The sequence below is a fragment of the Oncorhynchus clarkii genome, chromosome 3, assembly GCF_045791955.1.
Source record: "Oncorhynchus clarkii lewisi isolate Uvic-CL-2024 chromosome 3, UVic_Ocla_1.0, whole genome shotgun sequence".
In the NCBI taxonomy this organism is placed as follows: domain Eukaryota; kingdom Metazoa; phylum Chordata; class Actinopteri; order Salmoniformes; family Salmonidae; genus Oncorhynchus; species Oncorhynchus clarkii.
This window is the reverse complement of record NC_092149.1, coordinates 18,069,098-18,094,734: the sequence shown is the minus strand read 5'-3', so window position 1 is coordinate 18,094,734 and position 25,637 is coordinate 18,069,098. Positions and strand designations below refer to the sequence as shown.

The window sequence follows — 25,637 nt, the reverse complement described above, 5'->3', positions numbered from 1 at the left end:
AGCACCTGGGGACACACAGGGCCTGGGTTAACCTCTACATCACCAGAGGAACAGAGGAGTAGTAGGATGAGGGTATGGCTAAAGGCTATAAGAGCTGGTCGTCTAGTGCTTTGGGAACAGAGAATAAAAGGAGCAGATTTCTGGGCGTGGTAGAATAGATTTAGGGCATGGTGTACAGACAAGGGCATGGTAGGGTGTGAGTGCAGTGGGGGTAAACCTAGGCAACGAGTGACGATGAGAGAGGTTTCATATCTGGAGACGCTAGTTAAGCTAGGTGTGGTCTCTGCATGTGTGGGGGGTGGGACAAGGCATGTTGAGCAGGACTAGGGTCTCCGCAGTAAAATAAACCAATGAGAGCTGCCCTAAACAACAGTATACACGGCATATTGACAATAGAGAAAGACATAAAGCAAACACAGGTGTTGATTGGGCGAGCTAAGACAACAACGGGTAAACAGCTAGGTAAACAACGTGTAAATGGCGATGAACGGGCAGAAAGTGTCAGTTAGCTACACACAGGGCCTGAGTGCGAGGCTGGGGCTGACATATAAACAAAATGAAGTACTGTGTTAATGAACAGTCCAGCAGGCATCAGCTGTGTAGCCGAGTGATCATAGGGTCCAATGAGCAGCAAAGACAACAGGGAGCCGTTCGGTAGTCGATTACTACGCAAGGCAAGCAGGAGACACATCGTTCAGGAAGCTAGCAGTACAGGGCTAGTAGATGGATCAACACCGACATCCACGGCGCAGAGGCCGGTTGAGAGCACATTGGCGGAATTACGTCAGCAGACCAGTCATGATGGATCGGCGGGGCTCTGTGTCGACAAAGGGTCCAGGCCAATTGGTAAGAGAGGTATTGTAGTTGGTGTACTTTGTTTGCTAGCTGGGAAAATCGCCTAGCTTGAAGCTAGCTGGTGCATGCTCCTGGAAAAGGGTGTTAGCCACAATAGCTACTCGGTAGCAACTAGCTAGCTGTGAAGATCCGGTGTAATGGTCCAGAGCTTGCGGCAGGAGTCTGGAAAAAGCAGTCCAATATGCTCAGGGCTGATATCGTGCTATGCAGACTGGCAGGTATTACCCGGGCTAAAGCGACTGGAGTCCGAGCTAAAGGTGAAGACCGCTAGCAGTGGCTAACAATGACTAAAAAGTTAGTAGCTAAATAGCTGGTTAGCTTCTGATGGAGGTTCCAGTTATAAGATCCCCCAAAAAATTGCAGATACGTACCACATTGGGTGAGGCGGATTGCAGGCACGTATATTTAATCCAAAAATTTAAAAAAAGACATTGAAATATAATGAAATGTATACAAAACCCACCCCAAAAAGACAATATTTACATGGGACGAAAACAAACATGTCTTACTGCGCCGCCCTCTTGGATGTATTATGAGACAGCCACCATCTTCTTGCATGTGTATGAGAATTATGTTCTCAATGTTCATAACCCAATTCAATTAAACTACTCGGTCTGCAACCCAGAATTTGTAAGATACTGGTTGAATGAAACAGACGGAGGCCCAGCTATGATAGTCAAAATGTTTATTCACGAGAGCGCTAGTTCGTTGTACAAAACCATTAATTTTATACTGGCTCCTTATGCACATACTTTCAAACACAAACAGACTCCTTACGCACATACTTTCACACACAAACAGAAGGTATCCTACGCACATACTGTATCACTACCCAGCCAGCAAAGATTAGGGAGAAGCACTCCCTGTCCTCCCTTAAATCTCTCAGAGGCCCCTAGCAAGGTCGGCACTGAATTTTGCTCAGACAGTCTGTGTTTAAGATACTATTTATTTATTTTATTTGGATCTCTTTTAGTCCCCATTTGGACTAATCTTCGAAGAGTCCCTAAACATTAAAATACAATTTATAATACAAACACACTTTCACATATAACACACTATTACAAACAAACATAATATACTAACATAATGACCCAATAAATACTCAATCTAGAAAATATTAATTCTTCATCTACTATAGTCCCACAACATTTCTATGTATTATATTTAAATTGTTTTAAAATAATGTTTAAATTTATATATTGAAAGTTTCTAGTTTTCTCAGTCAATTTATTCAATTTCTTTATTGCTCTAAATCAAAATGTTATTTTGCCTACTTCTCTTTTCTGTCTAGACAACGCATAGGTGGTGGACAATCTATTCCTAGTATTTACGGAATGTCTGTCTCTTACCAACTGAATACCGTTGTGAATAGAACTTGGCGGTTTTAAATGATGTATATTATGAAATAAAATAAGCATGTTTTTTTCAATTATCTTGTCGATTGATGACCAACCAAGAACATTGCGCATGACTGCAACAGAAGAACCATATCTCCACCTTAAAACAATCCTTGCTGCTTTGTTCTGTGCATTCTGCAGCCTCCTAACTTCAATTGATGATGCATTTCCCCAGACCACAGAACAGTAGCTCAGCTGACTCTCAATTAATGCTTGTGTTATTTGCTGAATAATTTTTACTGGTAAATATTTAGCTATCCTTCTGATTACGCATGCTGTTTTAATAATTTTCTTATATAGATGAGTTATTTGAGACGACCATGAAAAGCAGTTGTCTAGCTGCACTCCCAATAGTTTGGTTTCTACCACTTCTTCTCCTCCCATACTTAATTGTATCCCATGCTGTTTTGGCCTTTTCCATGTGGAACAGACCAACATAACTTTGGTTTTCTTGGTGTTTAAAACAAGCTTGTTTTGGCAAACCCACTCCCTAATATTCTCCAAATCTCCTTGTAAAGCTTGCTGTACCTGTTGAACCGATTGTCTTGCTGCATAAATTTAATTATCATCTGCAAATATAGTAGCTTGAGCTTCGGCTAAGGCATAGGGAAGATCATTGGTATATATTAAATAGAGAAGTGGCCCAAGACAGCTGCCCTGCGGTATTCCACAGTTTAACACACGAGGGGAAGAAAATTAACCATTGATATAGCTGGACTGTTTCTTGTCAGTTAGATATGACTGTACCCAATTCAATGCTACCTCCTTAAAACCATAATGCATTAATTTGGTCAAAATTATTTCATGATCCACTAAATCAAATGCTGCACTGAAATCTAAAAATAGTACACCCACAAACTTGCCATTATCCATAGCATTGAGCCACTGGTCAGTCATGTCAACCAATGCAGTGGTAGTGGAATGGTTTTTGCGATAAGCGTGCTGATTGGCTATAATAAGATCATTCTTTTCCATGTACAATAAAGACATTTTGTACAGAGATATACTTTTACTGACTAAACCTACACACCTCATTACTAGTAACTGTATGATTCTAATCAATTTCATACAATTATATGGTTTCAGGGTGGAATATTCTAATCATTACTTTAAACATATAAGTTCAATTATCAGTATGACGCTAGGTATTCCTCCATTTTGCAGACCATGATTCCTGGAACAATCCCTGTGAAGTCGGAATGCTAGAAAACGGGTGATGAGTCCTTCTACGTAAACCCTGCAGATGGCTACTTAAAATTCCTAACCTTGACGCAGCAGAAGCATAGAGAATTCCTTAAGGGAGGTAACATTTTCTTCTCATCACCGTGCAAGGTGAGCCATCAAATCCATATGTGATTTTTTTAAATATTTTTTTTCATCAACATTAGATAACATTTAATTTCATTAAGTTGAATTAGATACATTATTTAAGTTTCCGTTCAGTTTTTTCCTACACACCACTTATAATGCTGATCATATTTATTTTCTCCAGATATCTCCAAGTCTGCGTTTTACCAACTCCCTGCCCTGTCCCAAATGGTCACCACAGAACTTAATTACAAACCCAAACAACCGTGATGAAGGCCCATGCGCCACAGAGTAAGAAAGATCGGATCAAGGACAGATTAGCATATATTTGATCAATTCCAATATTTGTGCTTAGGTAAATATTGTATGTATTTATTTGATTTAAAATCAGTATGTCCGTGGTCATTATGTTATATAGGTTAATTGAATTGTATTATGTTCTATATTTATGGTAAACATCTTGCCCACCTAAATGCCATCCTGAGACAGATTATGCCTATCATAATTTATTACGACGATAGGCCAGTATTGATAGCAAGCATTACATCTAGTAACCTTTGACCACACTCTCCTTATCCTGCTTCAGTATGTGATAACATGTCCTATGTTTATTTATAATATTAATGAACCACTGACTGTAATTCTGTCCTAAAACACACACTTTGCATAATACTGGTTGTATATTTTATGAGATTGAAAAAGCTACAAATTGGGTGATTTGTATAGTTCCCCTATGACAGTGTAAATTCTAATATCCTCAGTATAGGTCATTAGTCCAGTAAAAACGATAGGTTTGTCCCATTTATCTGCATATTGTAATATTCAAATAAACAGATTTATGAAATATTCTTCCATAATGTTATGCATTTGGCTCCGACTTATTTGTACCCTTCGGGTTTAACTTTGATTCTCGTTTATTCCGCAAGCACCTGCGCCTTTGCGTCATGTGTTTGTACATGCAGGTATAATCATCATGAGTGATCTCATGTCTTCTGACTTGATGGGGATGATTTCCAGTGAAAAGGCCAAGGTTGGCATGACAATGTAAGATTAAGATGAGTGGTGGAATCTAAACTTGTTTGATCACCTCCATCACGAAGTAGATCCATATTACAAATCATCAAAACTTACCTGAAGTGTATCACACAGTGCAGCAATAATGTTGCTTTATAGAGCCCTTGAAAAACGAGATTGAATTGAATCAAGTAGACACTTAAAAAAAAAGAATACAGACGTGAATGTTATAAAGACCTGATGTGATTGATTTTCTTGCTGCAGATAATTGTGAGTCCATAGTTAGATGAGAATCTAGCCTTTTTATATGTACCTTTTTCATTTCACAATTATATGTATCACTGCACCATTGTAGAGGACAGAATGTAAAGTACTGTATGTATTCTGACATTTAAGTTAGTCTCACACAGCAGAGAAAGACTGAACTAACTGGCTCTGTGATCACCTGGACACAGTGATTAACATTCTGTTTGAGAGCAAAGATATGAAGATCTGATGGGGAAACCCCGAAGCTAGATTTACAAAACCACTCTTAATTAACTGAATTCAGTACAATATACAGTTGATCACCTTAGAATACATATGAAAGACACATTCAAATGACAATGCTTTCGTTCTTATTTTAAAAAGTGATGCGAACATGTATGGGTATGACTACAACCAATTAAATCAATTGGAACAGGTGTCATCCTATCTTTGAATTTTAGCTCCAACATGATTTTTTGTTTTTATTCAATATAACTCCCCGAGTGTTGACATGGTTCTGATATGACAAAATCCAAATAAAGCACTATAATGTGACAGCCTTTATGAGCCTGATGCAAAATTGTTCAGAAAATGAGTGACAATTGGGGAAGTCATCAGCTATGTGGCTAACCACAACATCTAATTAAATTAAGGAAATAATCATAATATATTAGGCTTGAGGGAGATTTACGTGACATGCTTTCCTGTCTCCCCGTCCAAATCATTGTGTGCTGATGTAGATGTCACTCAACATTATCTCTTACTGTTCAGTACTTTTTCTGACACTTGGAACAAACTGCTCTCACAAACAACTCATTCAAGACATGTCAACAATAATCAAACCTCAAAGTAATGTAGTTGTCCAACAGATGACATGCAGCAGTACATTTTTCCATGTGAGAACCTCAACCCCTTTCTACTGATGGAGATGTGGTGTGACAGAGAACGTTGAAAACCTGTACTTTCAGAATGACACTCCATGTAAAAACCCAACCAATTGGTAGACCTAAGTGGTTCTCAACCAGGCATACTAGCACCTACCCGCAGAGGCTACTTGAGAAGACTCATGAGACCATGAGGCCTTACTGGTAAAAATGTACATGAGGGGGTACTTCAGGGGTACTCCAGGCAGAGAAAAATGTACTTGTGGTAGAGTAACCAAACAAGGTTGAGAACCCAGCCAGGTCACCATTCGACATCCACACATGCCTAAGGGCGTCAGGAGATGACGTGGAAACCGGCCACTAGGGGAAGAGCAAGCGCTGTTACCTTCAAGTAGGTTTCAGTTTGGCTAAGGCGTTGTGGGCGGGGATGGCAGATCAGCGTAAAGGCGTCCGCATCCTTCCCAGCCAAAACAGTTAGGAAGAGTTTGTGCATATATTATGATGACATTTTGTTCGTTTTGGACTTCGGTAGGTTTTTAAAATTATTTTTCTTTGTCTACGCCCCTTCGTCGGTGATTGGTCAACGGTAGGGATTCTTCAATAAAGTCTTTGTTGTCATTCAACGAGAGATGACTTATTTTCACACACATTTCATTGACAAATACTGCACCAAATATCTTAAATAGATGTCAAATTGTGCGCCTTAGATTGACTATTGTTTCTTAGATGGACTATTTTGAGAAAGTATATACTGGCTACGGTGTCTAAAAATGTAAAAATAGTACTATTGATGCATTTCTCTTTTTTTTCAAGGGAAGGTCTTTTAACACCTAACCGACTTCGGCTAGGCGCCAGCCTAACTGAAGCATGCTGACGCCGTAAGCATCTGCCTCTGGTGCCAAAGGTTGAATTTTCAAATCCAGCGATAGAAAGTTTTTGTATTTGTGTTTTAAGTGTAACAAATCAAATCAAATGTATTTATATAGCCCTTCGTACATCAGCTGATATCTCAAAGTGATGTACAGAAACCCAGCCTAAAATCCCAAACAGCAAGCAATGCAGGTGTAGAAGCACGGTGGCTAGGAAAAACTCCCTAGAAAGGCCAAAACCTAGGAAGAAACCTAGAGAGGAACCAGGCTATGAGGGGTGGCCAGTCCTCTTCTGGCTGTGCCGGGTGGAGATTATAACAGAACATGGCCAAGATGTTCAAATGTTCATAAATGACCAGCATGGTCAAATAATAATAATCGCAGGCAGAACAGTTGAAACTGGAGCAGCAGCATGGCCAGGTGGACTGGGGACAGCAAGGAGCCAGGTAGTCCTGTATCCCAAACCTTAACCATTACAGTGAATTCAGAAAGTATTCAGACCCCTTGACAATTTTTTTTGTTACGGTTCAGCCTTATTCTGAAATGGATTTTAAAAAATTGATTGAGGGAAATCTACACACAATACCCCATAATGACAACACAAAAACATGTTTGTAGAAATGTTTACATAAATATTCAGACCCTTTACTCAGTACTTTGTTGAAGCACCTTTGGCAGCGATTACAGCCTTGAGTCTTCTTGGGTATGACGCTACAAGCCTGGCACCTGTGTATTTGGGGAGTTTCTCCTATTCTTTTCTACAGATCCTCTCAAGCTCTGTCAGGTTGGACAGGGAACGTCGCTGCACAGCTATTTTCAGGCCTCTCCCTAGATGTACGATCGGGTTCAAGCTAATGAGGATCCAAATAAATAAACAAACTACCACTCTCCCTCCGCCAACGACTGAGGACACTGCCACTCTCCCTCCGCAAACATGATTGAGGACACCGCCACTCTCCCTCTGCCAACAAATGCAGACTGCCACTCTCCCTCTGCCAACGATTGAGGAGACTGCCACTCTCCCTCCACCAACGATTGAGGACACTCCCACTCTCCCTCTGCCAATAGTAACTGAGGAAGACAACAGGTACTCAACTATTCCCCTATTTTATGAAGTTACTCACCCTCATATTGTCAGATGATGGTTGGAGAACTGAAGACAAGGTTGGTGGGCAGTGAAAAATGCTTTTGTAAACTTTTTGCAGTAGGTCTAATGTGTGATGACCTAATGTGTTTCCGCTGGGCCCACCCATACTAATAATGTATGCACACAACTGGAAGTTGCTTTGGACAATAGCATCTGCTATGGCATGTATGATATGGATGGTTTCCCATATTGTATGATATTATATTGATAGTTTCACATATTGTCTGATATCATATCCTAATATTTCTGGAACATATCATCCTTAAAATAAAACCTCTTTCTTAGCAACCCCACCATTCTTGCACTAACCTGCGTCTTTTATTACTAGTATTGATGTAGCTGTTTGTTTGTTTTTATTACGTTTTACTTGCAATGAGTGTGATATGTGGTTGCCTTACCGATCTTTATTAGTTGAACGGTCTGTGTTATGCAGAATCCTTGGACGTACTACCCATTGGAAGTTTAAATGTAAAATGGTTAAGCAAAGGGTTATGGTTATTATAGGTGTTAAATGAGGCAACATGCTGGCCCTAGCCGAATTCGACTATCCGAACCGAGTGTGCTACTTCGACCTACGCTTGAAACGAGGGGGGGAAATGTCAATAGTACTGTTTGTCCATTTTGAGACGCCGTAGCCAGTTACAGTTCCTCAAAATAGTCCGAATTTACCGAAGATATCCCAATAAATGTCATTACTTTTGACGTTTTTACCGAATAGATCTTAGACGCACAATTGTACATCTGACTAAGATTGTGTGTGCAGTATTTGTCAATAAAAAAAATAGCATGAAAACGAGTTGTCTCTGGTTGAATAACAACAAATACTATATTGAGGAATCTCTACTGTTGACCAATCACCGAGGAAGGGGCGTAGACATTGGCACCGAACTTCGGCTTTCCTCCAGAAAAAAAATTAATGTGCCCGAACAGCCGAAAAAATCCTCACCGAAGTCCAAAACTAACACAAATGTCGTCATAATATGTGCACGAACTCTACCGAACTATTTCGTCTGGGAAGCAAGTGTTTTACCGTAGGGACGTCCCAAGGAACCCATATAGCGCTATTCATTTTGAGTTCGAAACAGGACACGTTGATTGGATAGTTCATGTACCTGCGCAGCCAGACGAACGAAGGGTTCCATTAGTTACCACAGCCACAAAGTCAAACGTGGTTATATCGTAAAAATGTATACAAAAATAAAAAATGATTTTTAAGGTTAGGCATACGGTTTAACAGGTTAAAATCACATTTGAAGAAGATAAATGGGTGGGGATAATTTCTTTGTGTCTGTGGCAACTAGTGACGACCCAGTAGGAAAGCGAAAGAGACAACCAGCTGAAGGCGAGCGTGCGGCCATGTTGAATTGTAATTTTGTTTTTAAAGAAGAGACAAAAGAGAGACAAGTCGGTGGGTTTCACGAAACTGGAAGCAGATAGCGCTAACCAATTTGAGTTCGAAACAGGACATGCTGATTGGATAGTTAATGTACCTGCGCAGCCAGACGAACGAAGGGTTCCATTAGTTACCACAGCCGCAAAGTCAACATTGGTTATATCATAAACATGCATAAAAATAGGTTTATATTGTTAGGCATACGGTTATCAGGTTAAAATCACATTTTAAGAAGATAAATTGTATAAATGGGCGGGGTTTATAACTTTGTGGCTGTGGTAACTAGTGACGACAGTAGGAAAGCGAAAGAGACAACAAGCTAAAGGCGAGCGCGCGGCCATGTTGAATTGTCTTTTTTTTTTTTAAAGAAGAGACAAAAGAGAGACAAGTCGGTGGTTTTCACGAAACACAAACCGTATCATAATACTTGGAACATTTGCTCTAATTAAGTTAACGAGAGAAGACGTCCGATGAACATTAAGGTAACATATTGTATTTGTTTGAAGTAGCTGATAGTGCATGGGCGCTACTCGACTGCCTAGGCTAGTATGTTTGAAGAAGGTGAATCGACCAGGCTACGCTTAACGTTATTTATTATAGTTAGCTAACTAACCAGCAATGTTTGCAAAGCAAACGTGCTAGCTAGTTATTATTTTTTTTACTTTATCAAATCTGTCGACTGTCTATCTAAATCGCCAGACTCAACTCGGACTTGTGTCGTGAAGTTACTGTTAGCCTCAAAGTTGTCAGTTAAACTAACTCAGCCCATAAACTTCGATTAACACGTTATCACAGCTAGCTAGCTAACGGTAGTTGACTAGCTAACTTCACAGCTATAGCTTGGTACTTTAGCTTAGCTAATCTACTTTACCGGGCATTTAATGCCACTAGGTAGCTAGTTAGTATCCACGTAAAGTGTGCCTACCGTTAACGTTACTGTGGTCACACAAACAATCATTAGTTAGCCATCTGTTTGCTAGTAAACCAAATGTGGGTCTAGTTTGGCTGTTCAATTTATTCAATGTCTCACGAGTACACTAAGCACCAACTCGGAGCTAACGTTAACTGAACTATTTTGTTGAGTTCAGTCCTAGTTTGCTAATGTAGTGTTTTATCACAGCCAACTTGTGTGTAACTAACGTGTGCTCGTAACTTCTTAGGTTTTGGATCTTGTTAAAACAGTTTTCCTGTTGCCCCAGACCACTGCACTTGGCAACTAGCTAACTACACTTATTATATCGACCATTTTTTACCACGTAACCGAACTAGCTAGCTAAACACCTTGCTAATCTGTCCAGTTACCTAGTTACACGTTAAAACTAAAATGCTCAAGTGTATCGCTAATCGAGTCTATCAGGAAATTAACATGTTCCATCATTTAAAGTACAGTCCTAGTTAGTGGTTGTTTTTGTTTAAAAGTTGAGACTTGGTTTCATTAATAATTTAGACATGTAACATTGGTGTTTTTGTCCTTGTGCTGTTTTGTTGGTTTCGTGCAGGTAACCTGGAGTTGAATGCAAATGCAACTAAGGGTGTCAGCTCCATATCTACCACAGCAAAAGAAGAGCACAACAGCAGAACACACATTGTGACTGTCCAAGTGAACAACACAAAGGGTTGGAACTATTACCCTCAGTGTTTTGTATAAGTCATTTTTTGAGGTTGCCAATAGCAAAATTGCCTCATTAAACACCAAAAAACACACCAAGTTGAAAGACTCAGAAACATAGGAATAGTCCATGTGAATCAGAGGACAGTACAGGTCTGTTTGAATGTAAAAGACTAAAAGCACTTGAGACTCTAACAAAGAAACGTACAACCACTTCAGTCCAGGAAAAAAGCTTAAAAGGTCTTTGAAAATAGAAACAATATTAAAAACTTAACAGGTTGTTGTACACAGAACTTCAGAAAAGGCATTTTTTCACCAGGAATAAGACTGCTTCAGGATAATTTACTTTAGATGTTTGAACTCTGTTGAATTCTGAAACACGTTCACATAGGTTTGATTTTGAGCGGATATATGATCAATTTATTCATATAAATGCTAATTTCTCCCTTTTTGGGGAGCGTCTTGTAAATATACCATTTTCGTATGCCAGACTCTTCTTTTCAAGAGATCTGTACGTATAAGTGTATACATAAATTCTTTAAATTAGAAATCCTGAAAACAAGGTTTTAGTTTTTTTTTTGTGAGCTAAATAACACAAGGACATTAGTTCCACGAGTGGAAAAACAATCTAAGGAAATATTGAACAAAAAAGTTTAGCTGAGTGACTAAGGAATTGACAGACTGAAGGAAAAGCTCTCTAAGCCATGTCTACAGCAAGAACGGAGAACCCAACATCCATCATGGGACTGAACAAGCCCAATGGGCAGTTTAGAGGACCACTCAAACCAGTTGGACTAACATCAGGATCCCTGGCAACTGCCCCACAACCAGATGCCCAACAGAAGGGAGGTAACATTCCCCAGGGCAGTGGGGGTATCCGGTTTGGCGATGACTGGAAGAAGTGCCTACAGCTTCCACAGAAAGACTGCAGATTTAGAACATCAGTAAGTCCTAGTGACACATTCACAGTTTAACATAGCAAGCCCATCAATCAATAATGACCCTAGCTTCAACCTTGACCATCTACTCTTTCCCCAGGATGTGACATCGACCAAGGGGAATGAGTTTGAGGACTACTGCCTGAAGCGGGAGCTACTGATGGGGATCTTTGAGATGGGCTGGGAGAAACCATCTCCTGTACAGGTAACTTGCCTCTGCTTCTCTGTCCATGACTATTTTGGAACTTTGTTGAATGTGTGTTAGTGTTTGCTCATGTTTGTGGAACGGTCTCTCTCACCAACCTATGTCTGCCTGTCCCCAGGAGGAGAGCATCCCCATTGCTCTGTCAGGAAGGGACATCCTTGCCCGGGCTAAGAACGGCACCGGGAAAAGCGGAGCCTACCTCATTCCTCTCCTGGAGAGGATAGACCTGAAGAAGGACCACATACAAGGTGAGAACTGCACCAGCTGCTACTCAATACTATTTCAACATCAATCCATGTGATCTCATTTGCTTGTTTTAATCAATGTTGGTACAAAGTCCGTCTATGAAATCTGCCCTTAATGTTTTACGATTAATTTGGCCTATTGTGATGTAATCACTGGTGAATACCCCTATGTAGTTGCCTGAACAATTCACTAGATTGATGCACAAGTAAGCACACATTCAGTGTATGGAGAGGGCATTGCTACGGCTGAGTACGCCTGGTGGGAAACGGAATCTCTGACATATGGACAGACCCACTGTCACAAACCTAACGCCCACACACAGTGTGCTGTAATAGAGCTTGAACACAAGGGAACAGTATGCCACAGATTCATAATGTCAAGGCCACTTGCGTTTAGTGAGTTGGATAAATTACATTCAGTTAAGCCAGTGCCTGAGCTCTGTCAGGGAAATTGGGCTTTTTTAATGGTCTCCGGTTATAGGTTATTTATTCCAATTGATTTGTGGAGATTGTTTTTCTCTTGTCCCTCATTCCCCAAACCCCTTTTTCTCTCCTTTGTCCTTAAATTTCTTCCTCTCTCTCCCCTTCCTCTCCTCTCTGCAGCCATGGTGATGGTTCCTACTCGAGAGTTAGCCCTGCAGGTGAGCCAGATCAGCATCCAGGTGAGCAAGCACATGGGTGGGGTCAAGGTCATGGCCACCACAGGAGGCACCAACCTGAGGGACGACATCATGCGTCTGGACGAGACTGGTAACTGCTACTGGGGACAGGCAGTCGAAAGGGTTATAGAGTGGCTGTAGTGTAGTGGCATAACCAATGTGTGAAGAACTGCAGCTGATCATAGTTCTACAGATACTATGGATATTGTTTGCTTGTGTGACTGACACTGAACTGTGTTACTTTAACTTTACATCTAGTTTGGCTGCTGTTCAAGAGACTTGCCCATGTTACACAACAGCACATTTTGCAGCTCCTCATTATGTGCCTTTATATACTGTACTTACTAGGGCTGTAATGATCAGTCCCCGATTCAAATGTTTGATACACTACATGACCAAAAGGATGTGGACACCTGCACGTCGAACATCTCATTCCAAAATCATTGGCATTAATATTAGTCCTCCCTTGGGGCAGTTGGCATTCTCCTGGTATCTGCCAAACTCAGATTAGTCCTTAGGACTGCCAGATGGTGAAGCTTGATTCATCACTCCAGAGAATGCATTTCCACTGCTCCAGAATCCAATGGCTTTATAACGCCACTCCAGCTGACGCTTGGCATTGCGCATGGTGATTTTAGGGTTGTGTGCGGCTGCTCGGCCATGGAAACCCTTTTAAAGAATCTCCCGATGAACAGTTCGTGTGCTGACGTTGCTCAAGGTAGTTTGGAACTCCACAATGAGTGTTACAACTTCAGCACTACCACTTCATTGCTGAGCCATTATTGCTCCTAGATGTTTACGCTTCACAATAACAGCAGAAACAGTTGACCGGGGCAGCTCTAGCAAGGCAGACATTTGATGAACTGACTTGTTGGAAAGATGGCATCCTGTGACGGTGCCACATTGAAAGTCACTGAGCTCTTTAGTAAGACCATTCTACTGTTACTGTTTGTCTATGGAGATTGCATGGCTGTTTTTATACACCGGTCTGCAACGGGTGTGGTTGAAATGGCCAAATCCACTCATTTGAAGAGGGGTCCACATACTTTTATGTGTATATATAGTGTGAGTTGTTTGGTCCGCTGTAACGATAGGTCCCTGATTCAAATGTTTAAGGTATGAGTGCATTGATCCGCGGGACCCCAAACAGATCCAAATGTAGCATGCATTGTTAGAAAATCTATTCAAACGTTACGAATCGCCGGACAACTGTTTTGTTTTTTTTACTCAAATTACTTCTGAAAATAATATTTTAATTCTGAAAATACCAAATATTTTATGGCAACTGTGTTGTCTCCTTCAGTGTTGAACTAAGCATTTAATTATGTTGACAGTCATTGATCTAGAAGTAATTTTGCATGCCCTACAACCCCAGTAAATATCAGTAGCCTTGTCAAACTGTGTCCTGTGTTCAGCTTCGCACGCTGACCAACGATGGATAGGTCTATTCCTGTTCTGGTATATCTGCGACTCACCCTCAGCATTCAAATGTTTAAAATGGCTTGCTCTATTAGCCTTTATTAGTTGAGTGACAACAAATAACATTTTCTAGTTTTTTTAAAAGTCAAATGCACTTAGGTTAGGTTACATGCTGATCAGGGCATACATTTGATTTGGATTGTTAAAGTTCACTATCAGCAGTAGTTTTGCTTAAAACAATCTGTGTAGTCATTTTTAGGTGTATATGGTGAAGTTGGTAATTTCATAACGGGGACAGCAATCACTTTTTCTACCCATATTACATGGTCGAAGCTAGAGAAGAATACAAGCTCACTCAGTCTTAACCTCCAAACGGTCTAAACCAGGGGTATTCAACTCTCACCATACGAGGTCCGGAGCCTGCTGGTTTTCTGTTCTACCTGATCATTAATCGCACACGCCTAGTGTCGCAGGTCTAAATCAGTCCCTGATTTAGAATGAATAATGAATCAAATGCAGTGGAACTGACTTCGGGGTCCAGAGTTACGTTTCAGGAATCTAAACCGGCCGATTATGAGACGGGTGAAATACAAAGTTGTGTTATATATTCATTGCAAGATTAAAATATATATATATTATATTATATTATATATATATTATATATATATATACACATATACATACATACATTACTAGCTCCTCTAACACTTAATCAGCAAAAATGACATTCATTAGTGGGTGATTTTTCCTTATGGCTCAGATCAGATGCCAACAAGCATCATTTACACACAGCCTAGTGGTTAGAGCGTTGGCTGGATCGAATCCCCGAGCTAACATGATCAATCTGTCGTTCTGCCCCTGAACATGGCACTTCCCTGGTAGGCCGTCATTGTAAATAAGAATTTATTAACCTTTAACTAGGCAAGTCAGTTAACCTCTTAGCGCACGGATCCCGATTACGTGATCAAAATCGACAACATGCGGGGTAGTTGGAGCGAGCCAAATTCAAATGAGAAAATCGTCATATTAAACATTCATGAACATACAAGTGTTATACATTTAAAAGCTTAACTTCTTGTTAATCCAACCGCTTTGTCAGATTTCAAAAAGGCTTTACGGCGAAAGCATACCGTGCGATTATCTGAGGACAGCGCCCCGCATACAAAAGCATTAACATTTTCCAATGTTACAATAATGACAATATGATGAAATGACAATAAAATAAATTGCTTAACTTTGAGGATCTTCCTCTGTTTGCAATCCCAAGGGTCCCAGCTACACAACCAAAAAAATGTTTCTCGATATGGTCCTTTATATCCCCAAAAAGTCAGTTTAGTTGGCGCGTTTGATTCAGTAATCCACTTGTTCCACAAGTTCAACGTGCATACAATGGAATCCCAAAATGTATCAAACTTGATCCAAACAAGTCAAACAACGTTTCTAATCAATCCTCGGGTACCCTAATATGTAAATAAACGATAACATTTAAGAAGGCATGTAGTATGTTCAATACCGGAGATAAATAACGGTGTGCGCGCCCTCATCCACGCGTGCCACAAGACTAGTCAGACTGACATCTAGTGGAAGACATAGGAACTGCAAACTGGGAGCTATTTATTTGTTTATCATGTAGACAAGTGTTGAAATGGACAGTGACTTAAAATGTTTAATCTGGATGGATTTCCCTTGGGAAATCTGCAATATAAAACTGCAATATCAGTTCTGTTATACAGACATTATTTAAAGTTTTATAATCTTCAGTGTTTTCTATCCAATGCTACCAATTATATGCATATCTTAGCTTCTGGGCCTGAGTAACAGGCAGTTTTTTGGGCAAGTCATTTATCCGAACTCCCGAACACTGCCCCCTAGCCCTTAGAGGTTTTAAATAAAAGGAAAAAAAGCTCATGAGCTCCATCTGCAGCAGATTTGAATTTAGAATGGAAAATTAATGTGTGTATGCAACAGATGTTAGTGCATCACATCGATATGTTCCTCTAATCCAGGGGTGGGCAATTCCAGTCCTCGAGGGCCTGATGTCAGTTTTACACCAGTTAACACGCCTTACTCCAGTAGTCACCTTGGTCCGGATTCACAAAACCTTAAATGTCTTAACGGCCATTTTTTCGGTAACTGTAGACTTAAGAAAGTTAAGCAAAGTTGCTATTCCTCAATTAAGTTATTGGAAATGTTAAGGTTTTCCTAAGAAAAAAGTTAAGAAATGTGATTCTTGAAAATAATGCTTATGTACATTTCCAAGAAGAAATCCTAAACTTTAGCACGGCTAAACTCTTGTCTTGAGACATGGATACTTTTGTAGCCATTCACGTTTTCTTGCACCGCAGACAGTTGGCTACTGGATATTTTTAATACAAATGAAACGCGCTAACTAGGAAGTAATTAGCAATATATTACAATCTAGAAGTGTTAAATAGCTAGCGCTATCTCGTCAATTTGCAAAGAACATGGCTAATGTTAATGTCAATAGCCATGCTGGCTATAATGTCTTTACGCGTTAGCTATGTTAGCTAGCTAACTTACCGGTCGCGCAATTCCTCAACCACCTACACCTTCTCCTCCAGCTGGTCCACATGAATGGTCTCTCAGCTCCCTTCTTTTTTTACGGCGTCACTGTCCCTTGCCATACCCCCGACGGCACAGACACTCGGCCACTCAAGCCCATCCTTTATTTTTGGTCTCTGCAGTGACCCCGCAGTTATCAAGTCTCCCCAACAGCAACCTTTTCCTGGCTGCTCTTTCCTCCATTTCATCTCTATTTTCTTGGTTATCTGTTTTTGATTTTGATATAGCTAGTCTGATGGCTATAACGTGTGAAGAAAAATAACCAAATCCGATCATCCCTGTCACATAGGCTTATTTGTTTCTAGCTCGTCACTGTCAATGCCACATGATATTTACAAAGTTCCTAAGAACATTTTGAGGATTTGCATTTACGAACTATCTTATGAACTTACAATTTTTTTCCCCCTTAAACTTATGTTTTTTCATGTTTTGTGAATCCGGACCCTAATCTTCAGTTTAGAATGCAATTTGATTAATCAGCTGTGTTTTCTAGGGATGGTGTCACACTTTTTCTCCAATCAGGACTGGAGTTGCCCACCCCTGCTCTAATCAAACCGAGTCACACTGAATCGTTTCAAACTAAAACGTATCGTACCTGTATCGGAGACAATTTGTCTGGGTGCGTAACAAATCGTCTTAAAGGGGAAAGATGCACATCCCTAGTACTTGATGTTTATTTTTTCTTTATCTCGTCCCTTGTCTCAGTGCATGTGGTGATAGCCACACCAGGCAGGATCCTGGACCTGATAAAGAAGGGAGTGGCCAAAGTGGATAAAGTCCAGATGATGGTGATGGATGAGGTGAGCGTCGCTGGTTGTTTTATTAAAGCGGCATATGTTATGAAATCTGGAAAGTGTGTGTGTGTGTGTGTGTGTGTGTGTGTGTGTATATATATATATATATATATATATATATATATATATATTTTTTTTTTTGTGGAACACTCCGTAGTTGCACGTTTAGTTTTTCTACAGGAATAGTATTGGTTTAATAAGCCAAGTGAAAGTTTGAAAGTAGCCCCACTTTGCCACCACCTCTCTTTGAACATAAACTCAGCAAAAAAAGAAATGTCCCTTTTTCAGGACCCTGTCTTTCAAAGAACGTCACAGATCTTCATTGTGAAGGGTTTAAACACTGTTTCCCATGCTTGTTCAATGAACCATAAACAAGAATTAATGAACATGCACCTGTGGAAAGGTTAAGACACTGACAGCTTATAGACGGTTGGCAGTTATGAAAACTTAGGACACTAAAGGGGGATTTCTACTGACTCTGGAAAAACACCAAACGAAAGTGGCCCAGTGTTTCTGCTCATCTGTGTGAACATGCCTTAGGCATGCTGCAAGGAGGCATGAGGACTGCAGATGTGGCCTAGGCAATAAATTGCAATGTCCGTACTGTGAGACGCCTAAGACTGCGCTACAGGGAGACAGGACGGACAGCTGATCGTCCTCTGTGGCAGACCACGTACCGATCCGGTGCAGGCATTGTTACACATCTGAACATCACACCTGTGGGACAGGTACAGGATGGCAACAACTGCCCGAGTTACACCAGGAACACACAATCCCTTCATCAGTGCTCAGACTGTCCGCAATGGGCTGAGAGAGGCTGGACTGAGGGCTTGTAGGTCTGTAGTGAGGCAGGTCCTCACCAGACATCACTGGCAACAACGGCGCCTATGGGCACAAACCCACTGTCACTGGAATAGACAGGACTGGAAAAAAGTGCTCTTCACTGACGAGTTGCGGTTTTGTCTCACCAGGGGTGATGGTCGGATTCACATTTATCGTTGGAAGAAATGTGTGTTCTCTGGAGCGGGGTCGAGGTGGAGGGTCCGTCATGGTCTGGGGCGGTGTCACAGCATGAGGTTGTCATTGCAGGCAATCTCAACGCTATGTGTTACAGGGAAGACAACCTCCTCCCTCATGTGGTACCCTTCCTGCAGGCTCTCCCTGACATGACCCTCCAGCATGACAATGCCACCAACCATACTGCTCTTTCTGTGCGTGATTTCCTGCAAGACAGGAATGTCAGTGTTCTGCCATGGCCAGCGAAGAGTCTGGATCTCAATCCCATTGAGCACGTCTGGGAACTTGCAAGTGCATTTGGTGGAAGAGTGGGGTAACATATCACAGGAAGAACTGGCAAATCTGGTGCAGTCCATGAGGAGATGCACTGCTGTACTTAGTATCTGGTGTGCCCATCAGCTGCATTGACTGTGACTTTTGATTTTGACCTCCCCTTTGTTCAGGGACACATTATTCCATTTATGTTAGTCACATGACAGTGGAACTTGTTCAGTTTGTCTCAGTTGTTGAATCTTATGGTCATACAAATATTTACACATGTTAAGTTTGCTTAAAATAAACGCAGTTGACAGTGAGAGAACATATATTTGTTTTGCTCAGTTATGTTAATGTGCTGAGGCTGCACTGAACTGGGTCATCAACAAATGTGTCCTGACTCTCTCTCTCTAGGCAGACAAGCTGCTGTCTCAGGACTTTGTGGTCCTGATCGAAGACATCATTAGCTTCCTGGCTAAGGGTCGTCAGATCCTACTCTACTCTGCCACCTTCCCCATCAGTGTGCAGAAGTTCATGGTGAGAGGACTTTCCTTGATAACTGGGGGCTAGAGAGTATGAGACAAGGGGGAGACCAAGGGGAAGATGTGCATGGAGATTCAATGAGATAAATTAGTCTGAATTAAAAGTTGACAACTGAATTGTCTTTACTTTCAATTGCAATATGTTTACCCCTTTCCCCCTCTCCAGGCGAAGCACCTTTCAAAGCCCTATGAGATCAACCTGATGGATGAGCTGACACTGAAGGGCATCACCCAGTACTATGCCTACGTCACTGAGAGGCAGAAAGTCCACTGCCTCAACACCCTCTTCTCCAGGGTGAGTGTGTCGAAAGCTGTGGAGGTAGTTTGAGCTACATACAGTGCATTCGGAAAGTATTCAGACCCCTTGACATTTGTCACATTTTGTTACTTTACAGCCTCATTCTAAAATGGATTACATTATTTTTTCCCCCTCCATTAATCTACACGCACTACCCCATAATGACAAAGCAGAAACAGGTTTTTATACATTTTTGCAAATGTATTAAAAAAACAAATACGTATTCAGACCCTTTGGGAGACTCGAAATTGAGCTTAGGTGCATCCTGTTTCCATTGATCATCCTTGATGTATAAAAAAACTTGATTGGAGTCCACTTGCTGTAAATTAAATTGATTGGACATGAATTGTAAAGGAACACGCCTGTCTAGAATTGTCCGTTGAGCTCGGAGCCTGGATTGTGTCAAGACACAGATCTGGGGAAGGGTACCAAAAATGTCTACAGCATTGAAGGTCCCCAAGAACAGTGGCCTCCATCATTCTTAATGGTAGACTCTTCCTAGCGCTGGCCTCACGGCCAAACGGCAATCGGGGGTGAAGGGCCTTGGTCAGAGAGGTGACCAAGAACCTAATGGTCAATCTGACAGAGCTCCAGAGTTCCTCTGTGGAGATGGGAGAACCTTCCAGAAGGAAGCATCTCTGCAGCATTCCACCAATCAGGCCTTTATGGTAGTGGCCAGACGGAAGCCACTCCTCTGTAAAAGGCACATGACAGCCCGCTTGGAGTTTGCCAAAATGCACCTAAAGACTCAGACCTTGAGAAACTAGATTCTCTGGTCTGGTGAAACGAAGATTGAACTACTTTGGCCTGAATGCCAAGCGTCACAACTGTACGGATGGTGGCAGGTTTCCTTCCGATAAGCATGGTGGTGGCAGTACCATGCTGTGGGGATGTTTTTCCAGAGGCAGGGACTGGGAGACTAGCCAGGATCAAGGGGAAAGATGAACGGAGCAAAGTAAAGAGATCCTTGGTAAAAACCTTCACCCCAGTCTGACAACCTGCTCCAGAGCACTCAGGACAACATTCCAAGAGGACAATGACCCTGCGAACACAGCCAAGACAACACAGGAGTGACTTCGGGACAAGTCTCAATGTCCTTGAGTGGCCCAGCCAGAGCTGGTCAATTTTATTCCATTTTAGAATATGGCTGTAATAAAACAGTGTGGAAAAAATTCACGATATCTAAATACTTTGAATGCACTAACTGCTTGATGAGTAACCTTAGGTCCCAGAGATATTGCCTCATGTTTTGCTAGATACTAACTCAAGGTGGGTTGGAAATGTGTTCTGTAACTGGTCCTTTACATACACAGTCAGAAAATCTCATTCTTTCAGTCCTAGAGATATTGACTAATGGGAGAGCAGGAAGCCATGTTTCATTCATCTGGGTCATCCATCAATTCATAATGAGTACGTTGTCTCATCAATGTGTCTTGTTCTCCAACAGCTCCAGATCAACCAGTCCATTATCTTCTGTAACTCCACCCAGCGGGTTGAGCTGCTGGCCAAGAAGATAACCCAGCTGGGCTACTCCTGCTTCTACATCCACGCCAAGATGATGCAGGTCAGCTCAGCCGGCCCAGCCACTTGCACTTTAGATGTAGACCGCATGGAATACTTTCACATTAGACAGTGTGTAGATCTGTGTAGCCATGTTTTGCTAACCCTTGCACTGGTTTTGCCTTTGAAACAGGAGTATAGAAACCGTGTGTTCCATGACTTCAGAAATGGACTCTGCAGGAACTTGGTCTGCACGGGTAACGTATTTTACTCTTGAGTTGAATGATTGCTTGATTTAATTTATTTTTATAACTGATAGACTGATTGTTAAATTCTCTTGCCTCCCTGCTTAGATCTGTTCACCAGGGGAATTGACATTCAAGCGGTGAACGTAGTGATCAACTTTGACTTCCCCAAGAACGCTGAGACGTACCTGCATCGCATCGGCAGATCAGGTGAGACCATCCACTGCATTTTCATCACGCTGTCAAATCAGACCTACTGGAACATCATGGTCTTCTCCAGCTACCATCTGCTTTTCTCCTGGGTAAATAGTGTCAAATATAAGCCTGTTGTCTATTTTTAACACCTTTTCCAGGGAGGTTTGGTCACCTGGGTCTGGCCATCAACCTGATCACCTCTGAGGACCGCTTCAACCTGAAGTCCATCGAGGACCAGCTGGTGACCGACATTAAGCCCATCCCCGGCAGCATCGACAAGGGCCTGTACGTGGCGGAGTTCCACTCTGCCGATCCAGACGCAGAAGACGAGATCAGAGGCAAGGACGGCGAGTTAAGCGCAGCATAAATGGTAAGGTTTGACCATGTATGCAGAGATGAGTCTCCCATTATAGAAAGCACTCGGTAGTTATTTCACCTTTTGTTTATTTCATCTGTTGAGTCCTTTGAATCCTTGCTGGTCAGTGGTCATACAACAAAATAATTTTGGGCATTAGGGCCTGAACTGAGAAACGGTTCTCATGTTCAGCCTGATAAAGATTCTCGGGGATAGGATTGTTGAATAGGCTTTGCTTCTGCAATTTGATAACATTGGTTCGTAACTGGAGCCTTATCTCTTTTCCAGGAGAACAAGAGGCGTCTGGCATTCATCACACCCACCCCCTGCTGCGCACAGACATTAAGTTTAGTTTCTGACTGAATATGTAAATTCTACAGGATGCTTTTTCTTTTTCAGAGGGGCAAAGTTTACAGCAGTGGTCAGTTTGTTTTGTCACAGTTTACAGCTGTTTTTTAAACAACATGATATGTATCCAACCTGCCAACTGTCAATTTTCTAAGTCTGCTGACTTTCTGTATTGTCAGTGTATCACTGTAGTGGCTTCTTATACAGTCACATTTCATAATTTCCTGTTGAAAAGGCCCTCCTCGCTTGTCAGGTTCACTTCCTATAGACTTATTTCTGAGCAGATGACTGTCGAGGAAACCAAAGCTAAACATGTTGATAGGGAATAATGGATTTACTCAAAAAACCAAAAGGACCCCCTCTGCTTTAACAGCTGTCTGGGGAATGCTATCATGGTGCTATACGGTGGAAATACGAATAGAACTACATTTTAAAAGTTTCTTTGTTTTTAAGTGTTCGTGCTGTGACTTTAGTCATACATGAAAGGCACCTACATGAATAGTTTGTCGCAGACGCACACTGATGAGTATTGATTAGTTTACTTATTGTTTGTTTATATTTTACAGCCTCCTTAGTGGGCTATGGCACCAGACAGACTCGTAACTCTTTGGGCAACAAATTCATTGGACAAGGAGATGATGGCAATAGAACCTGACACGAAGAGGGCATTGATACAGGGCAAACATTTTATTTAGATACACTGACTTACTGACCCCCCCCCCCCCCAAAAAAATATTTTTTTTATTATTTCTGTAGACATGCTGAAGCCAGTCATCTTATTCTATCGCTCTCTGACTCTTCTGTTCATCTCTCGCACTCTTAACTCACTCGCGTGCCTTAATCTAACCTCCGCTCAGTGTTCATACTGTACGTCTGAATGGATCTGTCTGTGTGAACCAGAGCTCCAGGAAGTAGCTTGAAAGTTCTGTTCTAAAAAGAGCTTCTGGTAATGTGTTCTTTAGCTCTCACCTTGAGTCAGTGCTTGTTTTCTCAGCTTCCCAGAACTCCCCTACGTGTTTTTAATGTGGAGTTGTTGAAACTGATTTAAGGTCAATTTTGCATCCCCTATCCTAGTGGTTAATATTAGATTTTTGGGGATGAAAACCTGACCCTAGATCTATCTGTAGCTTTTCAGAGACACCAAGGAGCAGAAATGGTCACACAGGGTGGGGGACCCTAATCTCTAACTCAAGAAGGGATTTGTTACACTACTGGCAATTGTCATTGAGGAATCATAGCATTTCAGTCATATTTTCTCACAATTGTTATGCAATATATTTTTCCTCTTTCGTACAGCTATATTGGGTAGTCTGACAGAGGAATGGTTGTGTTGAGGGAAGATTGTAGCAGTACTGTCATTGGCTACAGTACAGATCTACTTTTTAATTAAAAGGATAAAATATTGCCAAATACAATCTTATAGCGACAACCCTAACAGATCCTACAATCTTCAACATTAGAGATGGAGCAGATGGCTGGCCTCCGCATTGAGTTTAGCACCAGCAGAACCAAACAAGGACCATTGTCATGCATTATTTAAACAGCCTACAATACTGAGCACTGTTTCCCCACATCTGGCTCTGGAGTATCCCTGTAAATGCTGGAGTTTATTTAACTTATTCCATTGTCAATTATCCTCAATTGAGGCACTTAAGCACTGAAATGGGACTTATGATTTGAGCATTGTCAAGTGTCTGTGTTTAACCAATTAATAACGTTTTATCTCAGCACACCAGCTGCCCACAGCAACAAGCGATAGCTTTGGGAGAAGGCTATAAAATGGGCAAGAGAAGCAACATTTGCCAGGGGTACTCCAGGGCTATGGTAGACTTCATTACTTTCATTTAAAAAAAAAAAAAATTCTTATCCAACTTATTTGGTTTGAGTAATGCTCCTGTTGTTTTTTTGGCAGAGGTCACCTGCTGAGCTAAAGTGGTAGGAGGATGGCTAAGCAAAGTTTATTCTCGTGCCAATTGTGTCAATGCCAGCACCTTTGAAGGAATCAAATAAAGGCCTGCTGATTCTCCATCCCTGTGACTAAGTTTTTGTGTGTCTTGGTTCATCACTGAACGTTGTTTGTGTCAAGTTACACATTGTATCAGTGGTCAGCTAACATTGTGGGAAGTATGCATAACCTATTTGGCATAGGCCTGTCGTGAAACTAGCTATATGTAGACATTTTAATTTGCTAGGGCAGATGTGGTGTTAATGACAAATTGGGAAACATTCAAGAGACCATACAGTACCGGTCAAAAGTTTGTACACATACTCATTCAAGAGTTTATCTAGATTATTTTTTTTTTTTTTACTAATTCCTACATTTGTAGAATAGACATCAACTATGAAATAAAACACACAATCATGTAGCAACCAATGAAGTGTAAACAAACCTAAATATTTTAGATTCTTCAAAGTAGCCACCCTTTGCCTTGACCACTTTGTACACTCTTGGCATTCTCTCAACCAGCTTAATGAGATGGTTTCCACATGCTGATCACTTGTTGGCAGCTTTTCCTTCACTCTGTGGTTCAACTCATTTCAATAGGGTTGAGGTTGTTTTTTTTGTGGAGGCCTTAGTTATCTGATGCAGCAATCCATCACTCTCCTCCTTGGTCAAATAGCCCTTACACAGCCTGGAGATGTTGGGTCGTTGTCCTGTTGAAAAACAAATGATAGTCCCACTAAGCGCAAACCAGATGGGATGGTGTATCGCTGCAGAATGCTGTGGTAGCTATGCTGGTTAACTGTGCCTTGAATTTGAAATCAGTATCACCAGCAAAGCACCATCACACCACCTCCATGCTTCATGGTGGGAACCACACATGCAGAGATCAACCGTTCACCTACTCTGCGTCTCAAAGACACAGCGGTTTGAAAATCTCAAATTTGGACTTGTCAGACCAAAGGATGGATTTCCACTGTCCATTGCTTGTTTCTTGGCCCAAGCAAGTCTCTTATTCTTGGTGTCCTTTTGGATACTACATGATTCCATATTTGTTGTTTCATATTTTTTATGTCTTCACTATTCTAGTGTAGAATATATTTTTTACTTAATGAGTAGGTGTGTTAACTTTTGACTGGTACTGTACATTCTACATGTAGAAAGAATCACAGGAAGACGAGCACTGTATAGGAAGATTACCCTGGGAATGTCTTGCTTCATGGGAATGAATGAAGCAACCGATTGGAAGGCGCAAAATAAGCCTATTAATGTCGTATTCAGGTGCTAGTCGGAAGTAGGAAAATCGTAAATGTTGGACTTGCTTACTGGCTGTAGTTATATAGATCAGTCATTTCAGAGTTCCCGACTAGGTCAT

At 41.3% G+C, this 25,637-nt stretch overlaps 1 protein-coding gene across 1 annotated transcript; it reads left to right on the top strand.

The window, feature by feature from the left end:
- Positions 1 to 8,787: 8,787 nt before the first annotated feature.
- On the top strand, positions 8,788 to 24,346 carry LOC139389949 (probable ATP-dependent RNA helicase ddx6). The gene is made up of 13 exons (XM_071136998.1): positions 8,788 to 9,595; positions 10,613 to 11,666; positions 11,761 to 11,865; positions 11,984 to 12,113; positions 12,714 to 12,860; positions 17,477 to 17,571; positions 19,252 to 19,374; positions 19,546 to 19,674; positions 21,125 to 21,241; positions 21,371 to 21,434; positions 21,531 to 21,632; positions 21,776 to 21,987; positions 22,261 to 24,346. The coding sequence occupies exons 2-12, from the start codon at positions 11,427 to 11,429 to the stop codon at positions 21,982 to 21,984; spliced, it is 1,461 nt and encodes a 486-aa protein (XP_070993099.1). The 5' UTR covers positions 8,788 to 9,595; positions 10,613 to 11,426; the 3' UTR covers positions 21,985 to 21,987; positions 22,261 to 24,346.
- Positions 24,347 to 25,637: the final 1,291 nt, after the last annotated feature.